This window comes from Heterodontus francisci, chromosome 2 (genome assembly GCF_036365525.1).
Source record: "Heterodontus francisci isolate sHetFra1 chromosome 2, sHetFra1.hap1, whole genome shotgun sequence".
NCBI lineage: Eukaryota > Metazoa > Chordata > Chondrichthyes > Heterodontiformes > Heterodontidae > Heterodontus > Heterodontus francisci.
In genome coordinates, this window is record NC_090372.1 from 152,179,423 (window position 1) to 152,202,480 (window position 23,058).

General features: G+C 44.1%; 1 protein-coding gene across 2 annotated transcripts in view; it reads left to right on the top strand.

The window, feature by feature from the left end:
• The window catches only part of dnah5l (dynein, axonemal, heavy chain 5 like), a 472,330-nt gene that overhangs the window by 212,917 nt on the left and 236,355 nt on the right, over positions 1–23,058 (top strand). For both annotated transcript variants that reach the window (XM_068012046.1, XM_068012056.1), the window contains exons 38-47: positions 3,590–3,805; positions 6,262–6,408; positions 6,499–6,671; positions 9,126–9,304; positions 9,630–9,817; positions 10,025–10,219; positions 13,077–13,211; positions 18,556–18,745; positions 19,001–19,218; positions 22,372–22,683. In XM_068012046.1, the coding sequence (XP_067868147.1) occupies positions 3,590–3,805; positions 6,262–6,408; positions 6,499–6,671; positions 9,126–9,304; positions 9,630–9,817; positions 10,025–10,219; positions 13,077–13,211; positions 18,556–18,745; positions 19,001–19,218; positions 22,372–22,683 (1,953 nt within the window). The remainder of the gene's footprint in view (positions 1–3,589; positions 3,806–6,261; positions 6,409–6,498; positions 6,672–9,125; positions 9,305–9,629; positions 9,818–10,024; positions 10,220–13,076; positions 13,212–18,555; positions 18,746–19,000; positions 19,219–22,371; positions 22,684–23,058) is intronic.

The window sequence follows — 23,058 nt, forward strand, 5'->3', positions numbered from 1 at the left end:
AGTGTTGTTGAGCAGAGAGATCTTGGGGTGCAAGTACATAGTTCCCTGAAAGTGGCAACACAGGTAGACAGGGTGATGAAGAAGGCGTATGGCATGCTTGTCTTCATCGGCTGAGGCATTGAGTACAAGAGTTGTACATAACGTTGGTTAGGCTGCATTTGGAGTACTGTGTGCAGTTCTGGTAGCCGCACTGCAGGAAAGATGTGATTAAGCTAGAGAGGGTGCAGAAAAGATTCACAAGGATGTTGCCTGGTTTGGAGGGCTTGAGTTATAAAGAGAGATTGGATTGGCTGGGTCTGTTTTCCCTGGAGTGAAGGAGGCTGAGAGGGGACATGATAGAGGTATATAAAATTATGAGAGGCATAGATAGGGTAGATAGCCAGAGTCTGTTTCCCATGGTAGGGGTGACTAAAACTAGAGGGCATAGATTTAAGGTGAGAGGGAGGAGGTTTAAAGGGGATCAAAGGGGTAAATTTTTCGCACAAAGAATGGTGAGTATCTGGAATGAGCTGCCAGAGGAGGTGGTGGAGGCAGGAACAGTAGCGATATTTAAGAGGCATCTGGACAGGTACTTGAATGAGCAAGGCATAGAGGGATATGGAATTAATGCAGGCAGGTGGGATTAGTATAGATAGGCATTATGGTCGGCATGGACATGGTGGGCCGAAGGGCCTGTTTCTGTGCTGTACAACTCTATGACTGTAACCACAACCATCTTCCTTTGCGTTGACTTTCCTTTGACTTGCCTTTCCTATGACTCCAACCAGCGGAGAGTTTTCCCCCTGATTCCCACTGACTCAAGTTTTGCTGGGGCTCCTTGATGTCATACTCGGTCAAATGCTGCCTTAATGTTAAGGGCAGTCCCTCTCACCTCACCTCTTGAGTTCAGCTCTTTTGTCCATGTTTGAACCAAGGCTGTGACGAGATCAGGAGCTGAGTGGCCCTGGTGGAACCCAAACTAAGCGTCAGTGAGCAGGTTATTGCTAAGCAAGTGCTGCTTGATGGCATTGTTGGTGACACCTTCCATCATTTTACTGATGATTGATAGTAGACTGATGGGGCGATAATTGCCCGGGTTGGATTTGTCCTGCTTTTTGTGTACAGGACATACCTGGTCAATTTTCCACATTGCTGGGTAGATGCCAGTGTTGTAGCTGTACTGGAACAGCTGGCTAGGGGCGCGGCATGTTCTGGAGCACAGGTCTTTAGTACTGTTGCCGGAATATTGTCAGGGCCCATAGCCTTTGCAGTATCCAGTGCCTTCAATCGTTTCTTGATATCACGCGGGATGAATCGAATTGGCTGAAGTCTGGCATCTGTGATGCTGGGGACTTCAGGAGGAGGCTAGATGGATCATCAACTCGGCACATCTGGCTGAAGATTGTTGCAAATGCTTCAGCCTTATCTTTTGCACTAATGCGCTGGGCTCCCCCATCATTGAGGATGGGGATATTTGTGGAGCCACCTCCTCCAGTTAGTTGTTTAATTGTCCACCTGCATTCACGGCTGGTTGTGGCAGGACTGCAGAGCTTAGATCTGATCCGTTTGTTATGGGATTGCTCAGCTCCCTCTATTGCATGCTGCTTATGCAGCTTAGTATACAAATAGTCCTGTGTCGTAGCTTCACCAGGTTGACACCTCATTTTGAAGTATGCTCCTGGCATGCTCTCCTGCACTCTTCATTGAACCAGGGTTGGTCTCCTGGCTTGATGGTAATGGTAGAGTGGGGGAAATGTCGGGCCATGAGGTTACAGAATGTGGTTGAGTACAATTCTGCTGCTGCTGATGGCCCACAGCACCTCATGGATGACCAGTTTTGCATTGCTAGATCTGTTCGAAATCTATTCCATTTAGCACGGTGATACTGCCACACAACACGATGGACAGTCGCTTCAGTGTGAAGGCGGGACTTCGTCTCTACAAGTACTGTGAGGTGGTCACTCCTACCAGTACTGTCATGGACAGATGCGTCTGCGGCAGGCAGATTGGTGAGGACGAAGTCAAGTATGTTTTTCCCTCTTGTTGGTTCCCTCATTACCTGCCGCAGACCCAGTCTAGCAGCTATGTCCTTTAGGACTTGGCCAGCTTGGTCAGTAGTGGCGCTACCGAGCCATTCTTGATGATGGACATTAAAGTCCCCCACCCAGAGTACATTCTGCGCCCTTGCCACTCTCAGTGCTTCCTCCAAGTGGTGGTCAACATGGAGGAGTACTGACTCATCAGCTGAGGGAGGGCGGTAGGTGGTAATCAGCAGGAGGTTTCCTTGCCCATGTTTGACCTGATGGCACGAGACTTTATGGGGTCCAGAGTAGGTGTTGAGGACTCCCAGGGCAACTCTGTCCCTACTGTATACCACTGTGCTGCCACCTCTTCTGGGTCTGTCCTGCCGGTGGGACAGGACTTACCTGGGGATAGTGATGGCAGTGTGTGGGACATTATCAGGCTGTTGCTTGACTCGTCAGTGGGACAGCTCTCCCAACTTTGGCACAAGCCCCCAGATGTTAGTGAGGAGGACTTTACAGGGTCGACAGGGCTGGGTTTGCCGTTGTCATTTCCGGTGCCTAGGTCGATGCCGGGTGGTCCGTCTGGTTTTTATTCCTTTGTATTGACTTCGTAGCAGTTAGGTGCAACTGAGTGGCTTGCTAGGCCATTTCAGAGGGCATGTAAGAGTCAACTACATTGCTGTAGGTCTGGAGTCACATGTAGGCCAGACCAGGTAAGGACAGCAGATTTCCTTCCCTAAAGGACATTTGTGAACCCGAGGGCTAATTTACATTTTTAATGTTATAGTCCCCCACCTTCACTGTACCGATCAAAAATCTGTTGCCCCTTTCCAACCCCAATAGCAATTAAATTCAATATTTGCCCCATTGCCCCCTCCCAAAACACTTAGCTTCAACGCTTGACCTTTCCCCCCAAACTGAACAAAGTACAGAAGTCACCCCTACACTAGTACTGTAAATCTGACCCCGTTTCCCCCCCCCCCCCCCTCACCCCAGCACTAAAAATCCAGAGATCCCCCCTTCTCCACCACTGTGGTGCCTGCTTTCCCTGGACGGGAAAGTGCAGCCACGTGAGCACTGGCCGTTGCTCGGAAGATCGCGGCCTGAAGACAAGTTTCGAGTGAATTTTATTTAATCTATTCTTGCGCTTAATTTAAATATTCAAAGCTGTGTCCCGTCGCCAAGCGCCGGTGCGGGGGGAGGTGTGGAGCGCCACAGAGCCTTGCCGCCGCCAGGAAGATTGGGCCCGGCACTCCCGGTGTTGGACTCCATGGCGGGCTGCTGCTGGGACGATCTTCCACCCACCCCTGCCACAGATCCTGATATCAGGAGCTCTGTAAAATCCCAGACTTTATCAAGTGTACAGTTAACATTATATCTTTACAGGCAAATGAACACTTTGGAAAATGAAAGGAGTTTGGAGAAAAATGTGTCTGACGAAGTTTCTCAAAATGCAATTACACTTCTTTTAGAACAGTTATTGCTTAGATTGATTTCTGCTGTGCAGTTTTTTTTTCTAAAATCTGTACTTTCACACTAAACTGTTGCCAAGGTATCTGGTTTCTTTTAATTCTCTTATATTTTAGGGCAATGTGGAAGTCTGGCTGGGGCAGCTCCTGAATGGGGTCAGAAAGACAATTCACAGCATTATTCGCCAGGCATCAATAGCTATCACCGATAAGGAGATTAAACTATATGAATTTCAGACTATGTTCCCTGCGCAGATAGGTTTGCTGGGTATTCAGATGATCTGGACCAAAAACTCTGAAGAAGCTTTAAATAATGCCAAATTTGATAAAAAGGTAATGGACATTAATTCATAAGTTTGGTTCAGTTACTGCTGTGGTATGACAAACTGTACAGACAAATATTTGCAGTTTTGAGATTACAAAAAAATGTGCATATAATTCTCTTGCCCCTCCTCCAGTGTGTGAGGTACTCCATTCGATGGCTTGGTTGAAGATGGAGAGCAGTTCCTCTAGTCAAGGCATGCAATTTTGGCACTGCTGATATTTAATGAGAAGTAACCAGCTACCTTTGTCTTTTATACAAAACATGTATTACAGGAATAGGAATAAATTTGAGTGACCATTATCCCAAAATAGCCACAAGTCTCTCACCATAATTTCCACCATCCAGGAATACTCATAGACCTGTTTGTTTCCAAAATCATGAAGGTGGACAAAGTCAAGTTAGATTCTGAAGATTCTAATAAATAATTGGCTAAATTCTTTGCACTTTTCTTTGCCAAATTATCTATAAAACATTGAGGTTATGTAATACTAAGGTATGAACCCTAAATGTATTTGTCTGAAATTCCTCTTCAGCTATCTTAGCATTATTAACCATTTAAGTTAAATAGGGTTAATATCTCCACTAAAATAGCATAGAGAGCATTTCAGACAAATTAATTATTCTCCCATGTAATAATTTGAAAGTTTTGAAGAATATGAATCTTCCCATAGACATGCTAAGAAGAGTCAGTATATATTTTTTATAGTTCATATTTTTTTCTGCTTATTTGTTGCAAATAGTTAATGTCAAAATTTCTGTGTAAGTTTTAAGATATTGATAAGTATTAGCCAGAAACTGCACCACATTTACTTGTGTTCCATGGACAAAGTCATAATGAGCATACGACATTGCCTGTGCGTTGAGCTTAACTGGCTTATTCTTGAAAGTAGGCAGGTTAAAATAATTCAGGAAAGCTACAACAACCTAAAAAGATGCAAGGGATGGAGAACAAATGACTTATTAATTCACATGATCAGTCTTCTACAACAGTTTAAATGTTATCCTATTTTTGCTTCAGAAATTACCATCAGACAATCATTGTCATTGAAAATTTTGCATAGTATCAGCTTTAATTCCAACATAACAATTAAGAGAAACTTAGTTGTTTGCTAGTACAAAACTTGAAAATTGTCTCTATTTTCAGCAATTCTCAAGAAACTTAATTGGTTCTCCAATCTAGCTAAACCTGGTATTTCCAGGGGAGACCTCCATGTTTCTCCTTTATAGTACATTGGATCATCTGACAGAAAAGAAAAGCAGGCAGTTGATTGTATACCCATTATGCAGCCTGCCTAATTTTCTATCCATTGATTTAAATAGATAGAAAGTTGGGCAGGCTCCTGTTAGTCTCCCTTACCCACTTTTCCTCTAAGGTCAATAGCAATAAAGGAAAATCTGTCCCCATTGACCACCTCCTGCGTAGCAGGTCCTGGGAAATAGAATAATTATAGCATATGCAGGTATGCATATAGATGAATAATTAAACTTAATTTCCTACTAAAATATTCACTCAGTTCCAAAGATTTTTATATAATCATAAAATTAAACACTTGTTAATTTATGAAACTCTCCCATGCCTTGAAGAAAATTGGTTTCTATTTGAAATTTTCATACAAACTCTAAAACTAACTCAAAAATTAATCTACTTATTTAAAACATTTTAGTGGCATTTGAAAAAAAGTTTTACTTTTATTTCCAAAGAATTACATTATCATTTCCTCTTTTTCACATTTAGATATATATTATATGCATATAGATTTAAAATTTCAAACAGAGATGATTTCTGCTTCTCAGTATAAACATTCACTCCCTCCACCACTGGCGTACAGTGGCAGCAGTGTGTACTATCTACAAGATGCACTGCAACAACTCAGCAAGGTTTCTTCGACAGCACCTCCCAAACCTGCCACCTCTATCACCTAAAAGGACAAAGGCAGCAGGCACATGAGAACACTAGCAACCTCACATTTTCCTTCAAGCCACACACCATCCTGACTTGGAAATATATTGCTGTTCCTTCATCATTGCTGGGTCAAAATCCTGGAACACCCTACATAACAGCACTGTTGGCATACTTTCACCACACAGACTGCAATGGTTCAAGGCGGTGGCTCACCTCCACCTGCTCAACGCCAATTGAGGTGGGCAATAAATGCAGACCTTGTCAGCAATACCCACATCCAATGAATGAATAAAATAAAAAAAGTATGAGCAGTATTTTAATGCATTTGGTCACAATTTACAAGACATATTACCCTATTGGAAGTATGTTATCCTTCATATGTTTTTGTTGCCATTCGAACTTTCATCAGTCAAAAGGTTTAGATTGCTACACAAGAGTTACTGTTATGGGAGATAGCCTTACTGGATCTCTGCTGACGTGTAAGATCTAACCAATACCAAGCATGAGGGTTCAAGGTGTACAACTGAAAACAATTTAACATGAAGTATTTGTTTGATGTAGATCATGCAAACAACTAATCAGACATTTGTGGATATGCTTAATGATTTGATTGACATGACAACCCGCGAACTAACAAAAATGGAACGAACAAAATACGAAACACTTATCACCATCCATGTACACCAGAAAGACATTTTTGATGATTTGGTATGTAATGCTGACTTCAAAAACAAGTATTAACCAAAGCATGCTGTAGGATGTACATAATTCTAATATTTGCTTCCAATATTGCTCTAGGTTCACATGAACATTAAATCCCCATCCGATTTTGAATGGCAAAAACAGTCCCGGTTTTACTTTATAGAGGACACAGACAAATGTATTATTCAAATCACAGATGTTGAGTTCAGCTATTGTAATGAATACTTAGGCTGTACAGATAGACTCGTGATAACACCATTAACTGACAGGTAAGAAATTCATCCAGCGCATTTAATGGAATATTGTACACTATGCTAAATAATTTGGACTTTATTTTCACAGCTAATTCATTGTCTAATATACACTCTTTTATATTTAATTCCACCACAGTGTTAAAAATTGAACTACCCGATAAATACACAGGATTGGATTTTGTTGAGGTCACTAATCGGGATCCGTGGCGGGGGGTGGGATGGCGTGGTTGGAAGATTGTACCGGCAGAGGCCCCCACAGAGCCTGATGCCGGGAGTACTGGTCCCGATCTTCCTAGTGCCAGCGAGGCTCCGTGCTAGCCCACCCCGCCACTGGGCGACGGGACCTGACTTTGGATATGCAAATTAAGAAAATGAATACATTTAAATAAAATTGTCAGCGATCTTACCTGCTGCTGGGATGTTCTGAGTGGTGACCAACACTCACGCGCCTTCGCTTTCCCGTCCAGGGAAAGCAGGTGCCACCGAGGTGGGGAAGGGGGATACTTAGGAATTTCAGTGTAGTGGGGTGTGGGGGTACGGGGTCAAATGTGCATTAATAGTGTAGGTGAGGGGGCAAAGGGGTGATCTCTGCACTTTGAACAGTTTGGTGGGGGGGCAAGGAGAAGTCTTGCATGTAAGTCTTTTGGAAGGGCGGTGTGGGGGGGGAAGAGGGCAGCTATTATCTGTAAGTATTATTGATGGGGAAGGGGCAATATTTTTATTGCGGTGAACGGGGTGGGGGGAGAGGTAAGGTTTTAAATATTTAAATTTAACAGCAAGTCTGGCAGCCCTTTAAAAATGGCACCACACCTGTGCACAGCCAGCTGAGGCCATTGCCGGCATTGCATAGCCCATCCCCATCACGTTATTCGGGTGGGTGGGGGGCTGCCCGACCGGCATATTATCTTGAACCACCACACAGTAGATCGTGGCTGCACGGTGGTGCGTGTGAGTGCGGGCTGCCATTTTTTTGCCCGCTACCGTTCCTGGCGGTGGGAAAATGAAATTCAGCCCTTAGTGACTTGTTTAGATTCATATCTTCCAAGTATTATGTGATCTCCTTCCTTTTCTTACTAAACTGTAATACCTTATAACTTAACAGTGTTTAAATTTATTTGCCAATTTTATGCCCATTCTGCAAATTGATTAGTGTTTTATTGTAATTTGTTGCAGTCCGTCTCGGTATTGACTGCAACACAACCCACGCCCCCCCGCCCCCCTCCCCGACCCACCCAAACTTGGCATCATCCTCAAATTTAGAAATTGTGGGCTGAATTTTGCTTCCAAGGATGAAGTCCAGCAAAAGGGACCGAAAGCGGGACTCAAACCCGTGGTGGGTGGGAGTGGGACCCTAGGCGGTATTTTACCAACAGCAGCCAATTAATAGGCCACCGCCAGGACCCACCGTCCAATTGAGGACAACGGCCCACCTCCCAAAGTTGCCGGTCCCATCAGAGGGCTGGCAGAACTGTAGCCTTGGCAGCGCCACCATTAGAAGTGGCCACTGCTGAGGCTGCTCGTCGCAAGAGAAAGCGCCTCCATGCTAGGGCACCCTCAAAGCCCAGGTAAGGCCAGGCAGGCAGGCAGGCCCCAGTGATCGGGGGACCCTTCTTCCATCGGCGGAGGCAGCCATTGCTGCCGGGGGACCCCTCCATGGGGCATGGAGCAGTCATAAAGGAGGCCACACCCCGCACCGCGGGAACTCACTGGGAGACTGCTAGGGTTTACCTGGTGGTGGGCCCTCCTGACACTGGTAAAATGGTGGCAGGGCAAGGCAGGAGGTGGCCCTTAATTGGGTACTTAATTGCCTTAATTGGCCGTCCAATGGGTAGCTGCACCGCTGAGCCTCTGCTGCTGGTAAAATACTGTGGCAGCAGGAAGATGTCAGGCTTCCCTCCCGATGTCTTCCGCTGCCATTTTACCAGCCCTCCCACCTCCCAGTCTGTCTCCATGGGGCTGGTAAAATCCAGTCCTGTGTTTTTAATTCCAATGTCTAAATTGTTAATATAAATTTTGAACAACAGTGGTCCCAGTATTGATCCTTGTGGGACCCCACTTTCCACCTTTTGCCACTCTGAATAGCTATCATTTATCTCTACTCTCTGCCTTCTGTCTTGCATCCAGCTGGCTATCCATTCTGATTTTTGCCCCCTGACTCTGTATGCTCTGATCTTATTCATTAGTCTATAATGTGGCACCTCATCGAAGGCCTATTGGAAATTTAAATATATTACATCTGCTGCATTATCCTTGTCTACTCTCTTTGTTACCTCTTCAAAGAATTCAATTAGGTTCATCAACCAAAACTTTCCCTTTTGAAATCCATGCTGACTATTCATTATTTATATTTTTGGTTTCTAGATGTTCTGTTGCCTCCTTTGGTAGGGATTCCATTACCTTTCCCACCACTGGGACATTTTTATTTTAAGTACAGCTTGTTAAGCAAGTTTATCTATGTGCACATTTCAGGTGTTACATTACACTGTCTCAGGCCTTAGGGATGAGTATGGGTGGTGCACCAGCAGGACCTGCAGGTACAGGAAAAACAGAGACCACCAAAGACATGGGCAAATGTCTTGGAAAATATGTTGTTGTGTTTAATTGCTCAGATCAGATGGACTACAGAGGCCTAGGACGTATCTATAAAGGTAAATGGGATATGCTTGTTTTCTTTGAGCATGTGCAGCTTATAATTCTTCAAGTTGTATTGTATAATATATATTTTGAGTCAATGTCCTAGAATTTCAGGATATATTGATGGTTTGAGAGATGAAATAAGAAAGAACTTGCATTTATAAAGCACCTTTCATGCTTTCAGTATGTCCCAAAGCAGTTTACGACCAATGAAGTAATTTTCAAGTGTAGCCACTATTGGAATATAATGCTGGAAGTAAAAGATTATTTACTAAAAATGACTAATCAGTCAGACAATTTTAAGTTTCAGACCTTTGAATTACTGCTCTTTTCCTTTAGGCCTGGCTCAGTCTGGTTCATGGGGTTGCTTTGATGAATTTAATCGTATTGAATTGCCTGTGCTGTCAGTAGCTGCTCAACAAATCTATATTGTACTGCAATGTAAGAAGAACAAAAAGCCCCAGTTTTTCTTCACTGATGGTGATGTTGTAGAAATGGACAGAGAGTTTGGTATCTTCCTAACCATGGTAAGAAACAGTTCAATATCAGAAACTGAAATGAAGTTAATTTGTAGTTTTCTTCTAAATATTAATGTAGCCTTATTAAGAAAATGCACTCTGCTGCAGACATTTGACCATATATTTAACTTATGAATAAGTCAAAGTAATAACATAGTAATAATAAAATGATCTGTTCTTTGATAATGATTGTTTAGTAATGAATGTAAATTTTAGAACCCAGGTTATGCAGGACGTCAGGAGCTACCTGAAAATCTAAAGATTCAGTTCCGTCCAGTGGCCATGATGGTGCCAGATCGTGCCATTATCATGCGTGTCAAGTTGGCTAGTGCTGGTTTCCGTGACAACCAAATCCTTAGTCGCAAATTTTATACACTCTATAAACTCTGTGAAGAGCAGTTATCTAAACAGGTAAACTTAACCACTGTATATTAAGCTATATTGGCCTGAATATCATGGTCAACGGCAAAATGAAGATGCTTGCTGCTGACTTTGAAGAAAGCTGCCCGAATCTAACGATCTCTGTGGCATGTATTTCCCTTTTTCCAGTGTTATTTTGAATCTGGTGCCAAGTCAAGGGATCTCTAGGTTCCAGCAATGGTGATATCATCAAGCAAAATAAGCAGCCAATCACACTGAAGCATTCATACAGACAGCAAACCTAATTACCCTTCACTTCTAAAATATCATTTTACTGAAAGTGAAATAAATGATTGGGACATACACATGGATTTAAGATAGAAGCTGAAATATTATAAACTTTTTTAAGAACATTATTAAAAATTGTTTCACAATGAAGAAATTTGGCATTCCACAAGTATAAAATTAGTTTTCCAGGGCTAGAGAGGTTTCTGAGCAAAAGTTATGAACATAGTACGCCATTTCGAAATCTAGTTACACCTCATTCAACAAGTTGCGACTTTTTCAATGGTTTTTACAGTTAGATTAATAGTGTAAAATACTCCTTGAATGTGTTGTTATCTTCAAAATCCGTGCACATCTTTTCTGGAATTCCATGTTTGAATTCCTCCAATCAGGTTTCCTTCCCTGCTACAGTACCAGAATTGCTCTTATCAAAATCACAAATGACATATCATGTTACTGACAAAGGTAAACTATCCCTCCTCATCCTTCTTGACCTGTCTGCAGCCTTTGACATGGTTGACCTCACCGTCCTCCTGCAATGCCTGTCCACCATTCTGCAGCAGGATAGAACTGCATTTACCTGGTTCCATTCTTATCTATCCAGACGTAGCCAGAGAATCCCCTGCACTGACTTCTCTTCCTGCTTCCACACCGTTCCCTGTGATGTCTCCCATGAATCTATCCGTGGCCCCCTCCTATTTCTCATCTACATGCTACCTAATAGTTTTGACATCATTACTACTGCAAAATCTGGACCACTGTTCCATTAATGCTAAGCATAACTAGAGATAGGATTTTCTCACATCTTTTAACAAATTCACAGTGTGAACACAATACAAATTGAAGGTATTGCCCCTCTCTCAATGTACAGTCAACATGTAAACAGTATTAACAATTCTGTGGCACCTATTTGTATTGGGAAATAATCAAACTGCGGCCTTCACAATTCAAATAATTTCTAAATGTTATAAAACACGTTGGCATTGTACATTTTTTCCACATGTTTTTGAATAAATCACAACAATAAAAACAAGCAGATAATTTGGATAAATTACGTGAAACTAATGTTTTATCTTATAGAGGCACTCTACTGCTTGGTTAGACAGAATCTAGATGAGACATATACCAGCTAATCCTGGATGTTCGGCCATGGCTCAATGATAGCATCCTTGCCTTATGAGTCAGCAGGTTGTGGATTCAAGTCCCATTCCAGGCCCATAATCTAGGCTGACATTTTAGTGCAGTACTGAGGGAGAGCTGCATAGTGCAGTCATCTTTTGGATGAGGTGTTAAACTGAGGCCCCATTTGTTTTCTGAGGTTGACATAAAAGATTGTGTGACACTATTTGAAGAAGAGAAAGAGGATTTCCCTGGTGTCTTGGTCAACATTTATCCCTAAACCATCATCTAAAACAGATGATATGGCCATTGCTTTTTTTGGGAACTTGCTGTAAGCAATTTGGCTACACTTCAAAAGTACTTAATTGGCTGTAAAGTGCTTTGAGATGTGATGGAAGATGCTATATAAATGGAAGTCTTTCGTTTCGTTTCTGATTGGAACTTTTGTAATCTAACAGTTATAACAAACCACTTAGGATGCTTCATCAACTTACCTGAACATTTCAGCTTATGGCTGTTCACGTAAGTTTTACACAGCATTACTTTTCTACCAATCACATGTCAATCAATACTAATTTTCTAAATCAATGCTAAATAAGAATGTCAACTTTTTCTCACTTAATAGCTGAGGACAGGTCTTTGAGTAACTTTTTATTTTAAAGACTTTAAAATGATAGAAGGAAAGACATTTATATAGCACCTTTCATTTCCTCAGGACGTCATAAAGTGCTTTACAGCCAATTACGTTTTGAAGTGTAGTCACTTTTGTAATGTAGAAAATGCAGCAGCCAATTAGCACACAGCAAGGTTCCACAAACAGCAACGTAATGATGATAATTTGTTTTTTTTTAGTGATGTTATTTGACGAATAAATATCGACCAGGACAACATAGGCAAACTCCCTTAATTTCAAAACAGTGCCATGGGATCTTTTATGTCCCCTTGAGGTTAGAGAGGGTGTCAGTTTAATGTCTCACCTCAAAGACAGCGCCTCTGACAGTGCAGTATTCCTTCAGGACAGCACTGGTGTTTCAACCCGGATTACCTGCACAAGTCTCTGGAGTGAGACTATGTTACAAGGCCAGCTAAATTGAGCACCGGTGCAGCCAATGCATAGAGTAGTAGTCATATGCACCAAAGTGTCTTAAGAATTCTTGTTTTTTTAAAGTAAGAGAGGATTTTTAGACAGAAGGTTTGTTTGCCTATAACAGGTTAATAACACCTTTAAAAAAATCATGTGATTATAAAATCTAGTGAAATGCAAGAAAATTCCCCAAATTAGTCCAATATGACTTTTAAGCCTGCACCAATACTGGAAGCATATAACAAAAATAATTCTGAGGTCAATAAACGTTGATTGCTTTCTTCTGAATGGAAGTTATAGTATTGCCAAACAGGCTTCCTTGTATTCTAGTGCAGGTCTGTCTTTTTCTATATTACATTGACATTCATTGTTGCTCACAATGCTGTTTGTATGGTCTGGTTTATTATCCTATATTGGCAGGTGCACTATGACTTTGGTTTGCGTAACATTCTGTCTGTGCTGAGAACCCTGGGTGCTGTCAAGCGGTCAAACCCAACTGAACCAGAGAAGACAGTGGTCATGAGGGTTCTGCGTGACATGAATCTCTCTAAACTGGTATGTGTGCAATCACAGATTTGCACCTTGAAGAGGTGGCTTTGTTCCTATTCATTGATTTTTAATTGCACTGTTACAATATTCGGATCTAGTCAATGTTCATCTTGCATTTAAAATAGAAGACTAATGCAATGATTCAATATTGTTTGATTGAATTTGTAACAGACCATCTGTCCATCTATTATGTTCTGCCCTAGGCAGGTCCTAACTTAAATCTCGCATGAGATTCCTAAGCCACTTAATAAATAGGTGGTTTCCTGTTGCCATCTCATGGTTTTTTATCTTTTGAATATCTTTTCCTAGATGAACTTTAACCAAGGCTAAAGAGCCCACCTTGAATCTAGAATTCTCATCTACAAACAGAATCATAGAATAGGACAGCACAGCTTATCGAATCTGTGTCAGCTCTTTTGTAGAGCAATCCAGTTATTAAAACTCCCCCGTTCCTTCCCCATATCACTGAAGTTTTTTCTCCTTCAAGTATTTACCCTGTTGAAAGCTACTATTAAATCTGTTTCCACCAACCTATCGGGAAGTGCATTGCAAACCCTAACCACTTGTTACGTAAAAAAGATTTTCCTCCTGTCACCTCTGGTTCTTTTGCCAATAGCCTTAGATCTGTGCCCTCTGGTTATCGACCCTTCAGCTAATGGAAACAATCTAAGATGAAAGTATCTACAAACTAATGCAAAAAAGTGTCTCTCAAAACTTGAGAGTAGTTGAGGATCCTTTTAAATATCACTGGAAATGGTGATTCCTGACATATCTCACCATTGTTGGTGGGCGAGAGCAGCAGGTAGTGGTAGTCAGGTATGGCAGAGATGAATCGGGTTGGGGTATTAATTGCACCACAGGACCTCGATTTGCATATATCTATGAAGTTCCCTGTCTTTGTACTGATGGAAGCTCTGACCACTGGGGTACAGATCCACCTGAAAATTGGGATGGATGTCAACACAGTGGTATGTCAGAACAGGCATGTGCATTTAATTTTGATTCCTCTACCGTCCCATTTTTAAGTGCAAACAGGGCAATAGTGACATGAAAATGTCCCCCTCAGTATTTATATTGCTTTCTCCATTGTGATTATGGACTGAGTTTTCCGGACCCTTTGGGGAATGGGCTCGGAGGAGGGTGGGTGTGGAATATCAGGGCGGAAGACTTCGGAGCGGAAGCCCAATGTCTCAGGTCACTGCCAGATATTCCCGACAATGGTCAATATGGCGGGAGGACATCGCGCATGTCTGTGGCAGGAAGGTAATTAAGCTATTTAAATGACCAATTGTAGGCAATTTTACAGGAGCTTTTGAATTTTATAAATGGCGTGCGGGAACTAAGGGGCCTCAGAAAGCCTCGCCTGGTAAAAAGAGGGCAGCCATTGTGAGAGCCAACATGGCATGCCAGGGAGGGTGGAGCAGCGGGGGCACTGGCAAACAAAGGCCATGGGAGGGAAAACTGCCAGCACTTCCAACTGAGCACTGGCACTTGAGCACAGGAAACTGGAAGTGGACAGGGGGATGGGGTGGGAGTGGGCAGGGCATTTGCATTAGAGTCCTTGGAAACTGAGAGAGGGCACCTGTAATGGGCCTCATGAACCCAGGCTTTGGGGCCCCCAGTGAGAAGGAGGAGGAGCAGCAGAGAGGGAGGGAGGGCCAACTACAGGAAGCAGAAAATCAGCAAGTGCAGGGCCATTAGGAGGGTTTGCCTTGGGGTAGGGACATGGGAGAAGGGTGCAGAGGGGCACGCGACCAGCTTCCAAGTGCAGAAGAGGCTACCCTCCAGAGAGAGTCTATCGTCTGAGGCTCAGCTACCTTCAAATGTCCAAGTGGTAGTGCTGCCGAAGACTGTGCCTCTCCAGGGAGACCATCACTGATTTGCGTGCCAAGCTGGAGGATGAGCTGAGCCCCATGGGAGGTGGTGGCCACCCAATGCCAGTGGTGGCGAAGGTCATCATGGCACTAAACCTCTACGCCTCCGGATCTTTCTAGGAATCCACTTTTGATAAATCTGGGATCTTGGAGCCCTCAGCACACCGATGCATCAAGGTGGTGACTGATGCCCTGTTCAAGAGGGCCACCGAATGTGTGCATTTCCATACAGATCCGGACAATCAAGCTGAGAGAGCCATTGGGTTTGGTGCCATCACTGGATTCCCCCAGATGCACCCATGTGGCCATTAAGGCCTTCACATAGCAGCCAGTGGCCTTCACCAATATGAAGGGCTTCCATTTGTTCAATGTACGACTGGTCTGCAACCACAGCAGACAGATCCTTCAAGTGTTTGCACGGTTTCTGGGAAGCAGCCATGATGCGTCCATACTTCGGCAGTCCCAGGTGCCACAGATTTTCCACACCCCAAGCGCCTTCAGGGATGGATACTCGGAGACAAGGGCTACCCACTGAGGACCTGGTTACTGATGTCTGTGAGGAACCCCCACACTGATGCAAAGGAGAGGTACAACACCTGTCTCAGGGGAATGCAAGTGACCATCAAGCAGGTCGTAGGGCTTCTGAGTATGAGATTCAGGTGCCTTGATTGATCTGGTGCAGCCCTTCAATGTGCCCTGGCAAGGATCACGCATATCATGGTGGTTTGCTGTGCACTGCACAACCTGGTGCTGCAGAGGAGGGAGGTGTTGAACACTGAGGATCTCGTGGATTGTGATTTCTCCTTCGACTATGAGGAGGCTGCTGACCAGGTGATGCAAGAGCGACGCAGGGAGCACAGGCAAGGCGCATTGAGATACGCGCAAGAGAGACTTGGGACGTGCTAATACACAAACATTTCATATGATCTTTACTACCTGTTGGATCCATACCAATAAAGCCTTACCTTTCTGCAGTCCTGCTGTCACCTCCTTATTTACCATTCCATCGCCCTGTGCCCAGTTGCACATTGCACAGCAGTAAAGCGTTGACTGCACATGGCATGGTCCCTCATAACCAGCCCCTCGAAGGAGCCAGGATATAACTGAAGTCCCATAGAGCTGCAAAAAATGGAAGGAGATGTAGAGCCAACACAATCCTTTATTAAACGCAACAAGATATGTGAGGCTTCAGTTTGGCACTCTCCACATCCATGAACCCCAAGTACAGCCAGGTGCTCTTTTTAAATTTTTTACGCATGCTCCTACATGGTGCTCGCCCTGCAGTTTCAGCTGAGCTGGAAGCAGGATGCTGACCTGTGGCTTGGGATGGCCTTGGCGGATGTCCTCTGGCTGTCTGAAGCCTGGAGGGCCCCGACATGCTGAGAGGCTGCTGAACAGGTGCAGGACCCTCCTCAGTCATCACGGCTACTTGAGGTGCTGGTGTCACTGGCAGAGAGTCTGAGGAGCTGCTGTCCACACCAAGAGTGTCCTGAGACATGCCCCCTGATACAGAAAGCAGCTGCTCCTCCTCCCTTGCAAAGCACGCTTGGCGACCTGAGAAATGTGAGGACCTGGTGGAGACTCCTGACGCCTCATCCCCCCTTCGCTCAGCCATTGCTGCACAGAGCTCATGGACAAGGTGATGGCATGCATGTCTGTGCACATCTTCCGCATCCACTGAGTGGTCTGCTGGGTCCAGCACTCCATGAGGGTCACCAATCTCTCGATGGAGGAAGCCAAGCGCGCATCAGTCAGAGACATGGCAGCATTCATGGCCTGGATGGACTCCTCCATCATCCACACTTGGATGCACATAGCCTCTCGAACTTCTGCCAGATGTTCTTTTACCTCATGCTGCAGCTGTACCATTTGTCATGTTGTCGACGACCCCAGAGGCACGTTATCAGCCTGGGGCTCAGTATCACCCTGGCCTCCCACAGTCCTCCGAGTGTCCGTGGCCTTGGCTGACACAGCCACCATCACTTGTTCAGGTGCACTGTGCTGTGCTCACCAAATTGTGTCCCTGAATCTAAGCGCAAGTGGATACCCACCAACGTGAGAGTATCTGTGGTGGAGGATGCGGTGGAATTATGTGACGGTGCACTCTCTCAGGTCCCTTCCTCCTCCCCCTCAGAGGTGGGTGGCTATCCCCTGGTGACTGCAGCTCTCTGCTCTTCAGCTTGACCTGCATGAGAGAAGAGATAGAATAAAGGGTTATGCGCTTCCCATTGCATCCTTCCAACTACACCTAGTGTGGAACTCCATGTGTCCTGTGGTGCACACATGAGCATTATTCCTCATGTGCACCAGCGGCTCTCTGCTTCTTCTTCACTCGGCCACTCACCTACTTGGGTCTGCACTCCTGTCTCGCCATCAGTGATGTAGTGGCGGCCGTGCTGCCCTGCCAGTTCTAACGCCCCCTCCTCCATGGGGGTTAGGATGGCCAGGAATAGAACTCCTCTGCTAGCCCAGGCCTGTTCCTTTAAGTTATGGGCTGTCTTCTTCTGCAAGCAGAAAGATGATCACTGTTAGTTGCCCCACAAAGACAAGCACAATGCCTTAACTGGTGGCAGCCCAGAGGCCCATGATGGGGGGACACGGATGCCTTCTGCATGTGGCCACTCTCGAGTGAGAGTCAGGAATTACAGATGGGCACCTCTCACTGATATGGAACCATGCCTCTGATAGGATATGCTGCTGCCTGACCCCTTTGTCACCGACTGGGTGGTCACTCCCTGTCCACCATACGCATCCTTTCACATTGCCACATGCAAGGTCCAAAAGGAAAAGAGGTATGGAGTACTCACCTTGGCAGAATGAATTAGGTCATTGACGAGCTTATGGCACTGGATCCAGGTTCTGGGGGTGACCCCGCACCTGCTGACCTCAGCAATCTCTGTCCAGTCTTGCTTGGTCAGTTGGGTCTCTTCCTTCCATCTCTGGGGAAGAGGACCTCACGCCTTGCCCTTGCCTGGAGGAGAATCTGCAGGGAGGCACTGCTGGTCTTCCTCTGCCATTCTCGTTGCCACTTTTATTCCTTTCCAAAGGTTTCCAGGCTGTCGCCAGTCTCTTGAGTGCTGACAGCTCTTTAAATATGGTGCCAGCACCAGCCATGCTGGAACCTCATGCCACCTCCACGGCCTCTCTGCCCGCCTCCGCTCCATCAGTCGTCGGCCCTCTCACCTCCTAACTCTTAATTGGCTGGCCGCTAGAGGATTATATTTGGCTGTTTGATTCCCAGCCAACTGGTGCCGATGGTGGGACCTGTAGCTTATCTGCAAAATTCAGCCCTATGTTACTTTATGTAACTGGTAAATAATTATCAGGATGTTAATTTTGCGGTGTGGCGGGTGGGGGGGGGGGGGTGGGTTCTATCCAAATTCCACTGCATGTATGTTTACGTGCATCCCAGCTCTGAAGGAATAGATTAACAAGAGAAAACATTTCATGATGAAAAATTATTTATTCTGTCTTAGGTGGATGAAGATGAACCTTTGTTCATGAGTTTGATTAATGACCTGTTTCCTGGAATTACCTTGGATAAAGCTGGCTACCCCGATTTGGAAGCTGCTATTGAGAAACAAACCATGGATGCAGGGATTATTTACCATCCACCCTGGATCCTGAAGCTCATTCAACTCTATGAAACTCAAAGAGTCCGACATGGTTAGAGTGCATTTTATTGAAAGATGGACTAAAGTCTACCCAATCACAATGAGTGTGTAAATTAAAAAAAAAATAATGCACAAATTTATAATCGAACTTGCTTTCCATTCACTATTCTGCAAATAACCACTGAAAATAAAAAAATGCATTTGTAATTAATACATAACTTTCAAAGATACACTTCAGTTAAGTGTACTGTTGTTTCCATGGTGAAAAACTATATTTTTGTAAAACATGCTGTTGTGCCTGTATTAGGTATGATGACTCTCGGCCCTAGCGGTGCTGGGAAAACAAAGTGTATCAATACCTTAATGAAAGCAATGACAGACTGTGGAGCACCTCACAAGGAGATGAGAATGAACCCAAAAGCAATCACAGCCTCCCAGATGTTTGGTACCTTGGATGTTGCAACAAATGACTGGACAGATGGTATTTTCTCTACTCTATGGAGGAAAACATTGAAAGCAAAGAAGGTAAATTAGTGCTTTTATTGTGCTGCTCATTAATTTAATGTGTATGATAGTAAACAAGATGTACCTTTGGGAGCCAAGTTTGACACAAAATATATCATAAGTTATAGGACTGTAATATGAAAAATTTATTTGATGTGCATTGCATTTGTAGAAGTTTTTTTAGAGTTAGAAAGTGTATATGACGTTTTACTCAACTGTTCAACGATATTGTGATTCTATAGTGATAGTCATGGCAATACTATGTGGTCCAAAATTGTTTCATAAGAAAAAAAATAAAGGCTGAATTAACTCTAGAAGGAAAGCTAATTTAATGATAAGCATATTAAAACTAAGAACAAACATTGTGAGGAAATGGTTTATAAAAGTAACTCTCTTCTGTCTTCATGGTATCAAAGCAAAATTATCTCTGTAGTAGTTCACTGCGCCATAAACCACTGAGCGTAAATCACAGCTACAAACCAAACTATAGAATTAACAATAAATGTTGACTAAATTAATGATCTCTTAGTATAAACAAGGATTAATTTAGAAATATAACTCATGTTTTGTTTTAATATTGGAAAAATGTTTCATTAGGATCTCAGCAATTGCATGTACCAAAATAGCTGTGTATGTACAGAGTTATACCAAAAACTGGCTGTGGCAGTTACATTGTTGCTGAAGACTTTTCCCAAATGTACAGATTTTGTAAGTTCCTAGAGTGGTTTGGTAGCTGGGAGTACTATTGTCTGAAAGGATGGGTAGGTGGTGGAAATTAACAGTTCATCATCTAGCAGTTCTTTGCAGACCATCTGGGTTTGTTTGTTTTGTTAAGTTTAAAAAAAATATCTGTACTAAATTTTATATTTTAAATTTTATTGGTGTTTGACAAAGGCAGTTAATGGTCAATCTGTAAATTAAAATGTGTGACCAAACATGACAACAGAAAGTCTCTTTGGCCTCCTTATCTCGAGAGACAATGGATAAGCGCCTGGAGGTGGTCAGTGGTTTGTGAAGCAGCGCCTGGAGTGGCTATAAAGGCCAATTCTAGAGTGACAGGCTCTTCCACAGGTGCTGCAGAGAAATTTGTTTGTCGGGGCTGTTACACAGGTGGCTCTCCCCTTGCGCTTCTGTCTTTTTTCCTGCCAACTACTAAGTCTCTTCGACTCGCCACACTTTAGCCCCGCCTTTATGGCTGCCCGCCAGCTCTGGCGGACGCTGGCAACTGACTCCCACGACTTGTGATCAATTTCACAGGATTTCATATCGCGTTTGCAGACGTCTTTAAAGCGGAGACATGGACGGCCGGTGGGTCTGATACCAGTGGCGAGCTCGCTGTACAATGTGTCTTTGGGGATCCTGCCATCTTCCACGTGGCTCACATGGCCAAGCCATCTCAAGCGCCGCTGACTCAGTAGTGTGTATAAGCTGGGGATGTTGGCCGCCTCGAGGACTTCTGTGTTGGAGATACAGTCCTGCCACCTGATGCCAAGCATTCTCCGGAGGCAGCGAAGATGGGATGAATTGAGACGTCGCTCTTGGCTGACATACGTTGTCCAGGCCTCGCTGCCATAGAACAAGGTACTGAGGACACAGGCCTGATACACTCGGTCTTTTGTGTTCCGTGTCAGTGCGCCATTTTCCCACACTCTCTTGACCAGTCTGGACATAGCAGTGGAAGCCTTTCCCATGCGCTAATTGATTTCTGCATCGAGAGACAGGTTACTGGTGATAGTTGAACCTAGGTAGGTGAACTCTTGAACCACTTCCAGAGCGTGGTCACCAATATTGATGGATGGAGCATTTCTGACGTCCTGCCCCATGATGTTCGTTTTCTTGAGGCTGATGGTTAGGCAAATTCATTGCAGGCAGCCGCAAACCTGTCGATGAGACTCTGCAGGCACTCTTCAGTGTGAGATGTTAAAGCAGCATCGTCAGCAAAGAGGAGTTCCCTGATGAGGACTTTCCGTACTTTGGATTTCGCTCTTAGACGGGCAAGGTTGAACAACCTGCCCCCTGATCTTGTGTGGAGGAAAATTCCTTCTTCTGAAGCCTTGAACGCATGTGAAAGCAGCAGGGAATAGAAAATCCCAAAAAGTGTGGGTGCGAGAACACAGCCCTGTTTCACGCCACTCAGGATAGGAAAGGGCTCTGATGAGGAGACACCATGTTGAATTGTGCCTTTCATATTGTCATGGAATGAGGTGATGATACTTAGTAGCTTTGGTGGGCATCCAATCTTTTCTAGTAGTCTGAAGAGACCACTTCTGCTGATGAGGTCAAAGGCTTTGGTGAGATGAATGAAAGCAATGTAGAGGGGCATCTGTTGTTCACGGCATTTCTCCTGTATCTGACGAAGGGAGAACAGCATGTCAACGGTCGATCTCTCTGCACGAAAGCCACATTGTGCCTCAGGGTAGACGCGCTCGGCCAGCTTCTGGAGCCTGTTTAGAGCGACTCGAGCAAAGACTTTCCCCACTTTGCTGAGCAGGGAGATTCCACGGTAGTTGTTGCAGTCACCGCGGTCACCTTTGTTTTTATAGAGGGTGATGATATTGGCACCTATGCAGTCATATTCAGCTGGCCTCAGACACCGGAAACATCAGAGGAATGTATTGATGGCATTAAGAGAGCTCTTGGGCCAACCATCAAGAAGATCGCCCCCCTCAAATCTAAATCAGGGGACATAATCACTGACGAACGCAAACAAATAGACCACTGGGTTGAGCACTACCTAGAACTGTACTCCAGGGAGAATGTTGTCACTGAGACTGCCCTCAATGCAGCCCAGCCTCTACCAGTCATGGATGAGCTGGACATACAGCCAACCAAATCGGAACTCAGTGATGCCATTGATTCTCTAGCCAGCGGAAAAGCCCCTGGGAAGGACAGCATTACCCCTGAAATAATCAAGAGTGCCAAGCCTGCTATACTCTCAGCACTACATGAACTGCTATGCCTGTGCTGGGATGAGGGAGCAGTACCCCAGGACATGCGCGATGCCAACAGAAAGTAAGGTTTGTGGAAATGAAGGATGCACACAAATGCAAGATTTTTAGTGATGTATGTATAGATATACACGGTACATACACGTGTATAATATAATTATGAAGATTTTTATTTACTTCTGGAAAGCTATTGACAAGAAAATTATGTTAAATACTTCCCTTGCAGGGTGAACACATATGGATAGTATTGGATGGACCTGTAGATGCTATTTGGATTGAGAATCTTAACTCTGTTTTAGATGACAACAAAACTCTTACGCTAGCTAATGGTGATCGCATCCCAATGGCACAAAACTGTAAAATTGTGTTTGAGCCTCATAACATTGACAATGCCTCCCCAGCCACTGTATCCCGAAATGGCATGGTGTTTATGAGTTCATCAGTCCTGGACTGGAGGCCTGTACTCAAAGCATGGCTTCAGAAATTATCCACTGCACAGTCTGACCTGCTTTGGAACTGCTTTGATAATGTTTTCCAGGTATTCATAGTTTTAATTTTAATTATGTCTAGCATTAAAGGTATTTTGCCTCAATTAAAAATATACCATTTTGCTTGTATTGATCTGATTATCTCCAACCTTTTTTTACTAAGTTATTATCAAATAAGTTATTGTTTTCAATGTTATCAAAGTCACAAATGACATCCTATGTGACTGTGACAAAGTAAACTATACCTTCTCATCCTTCTCGACCTGCCTGAAGCCTTTGACACGGTTGACCGTATCCTCCTCCAGTGCTTTTCCACTATCATGCAGCTGTGTAGGACTTCACACTTGGTTCCTTTCTTATCTATCCGGTCGTTACCAGTGAATCACCTGCAATGACTTCTCTTACTGCACCTGCACCGTTAGCTC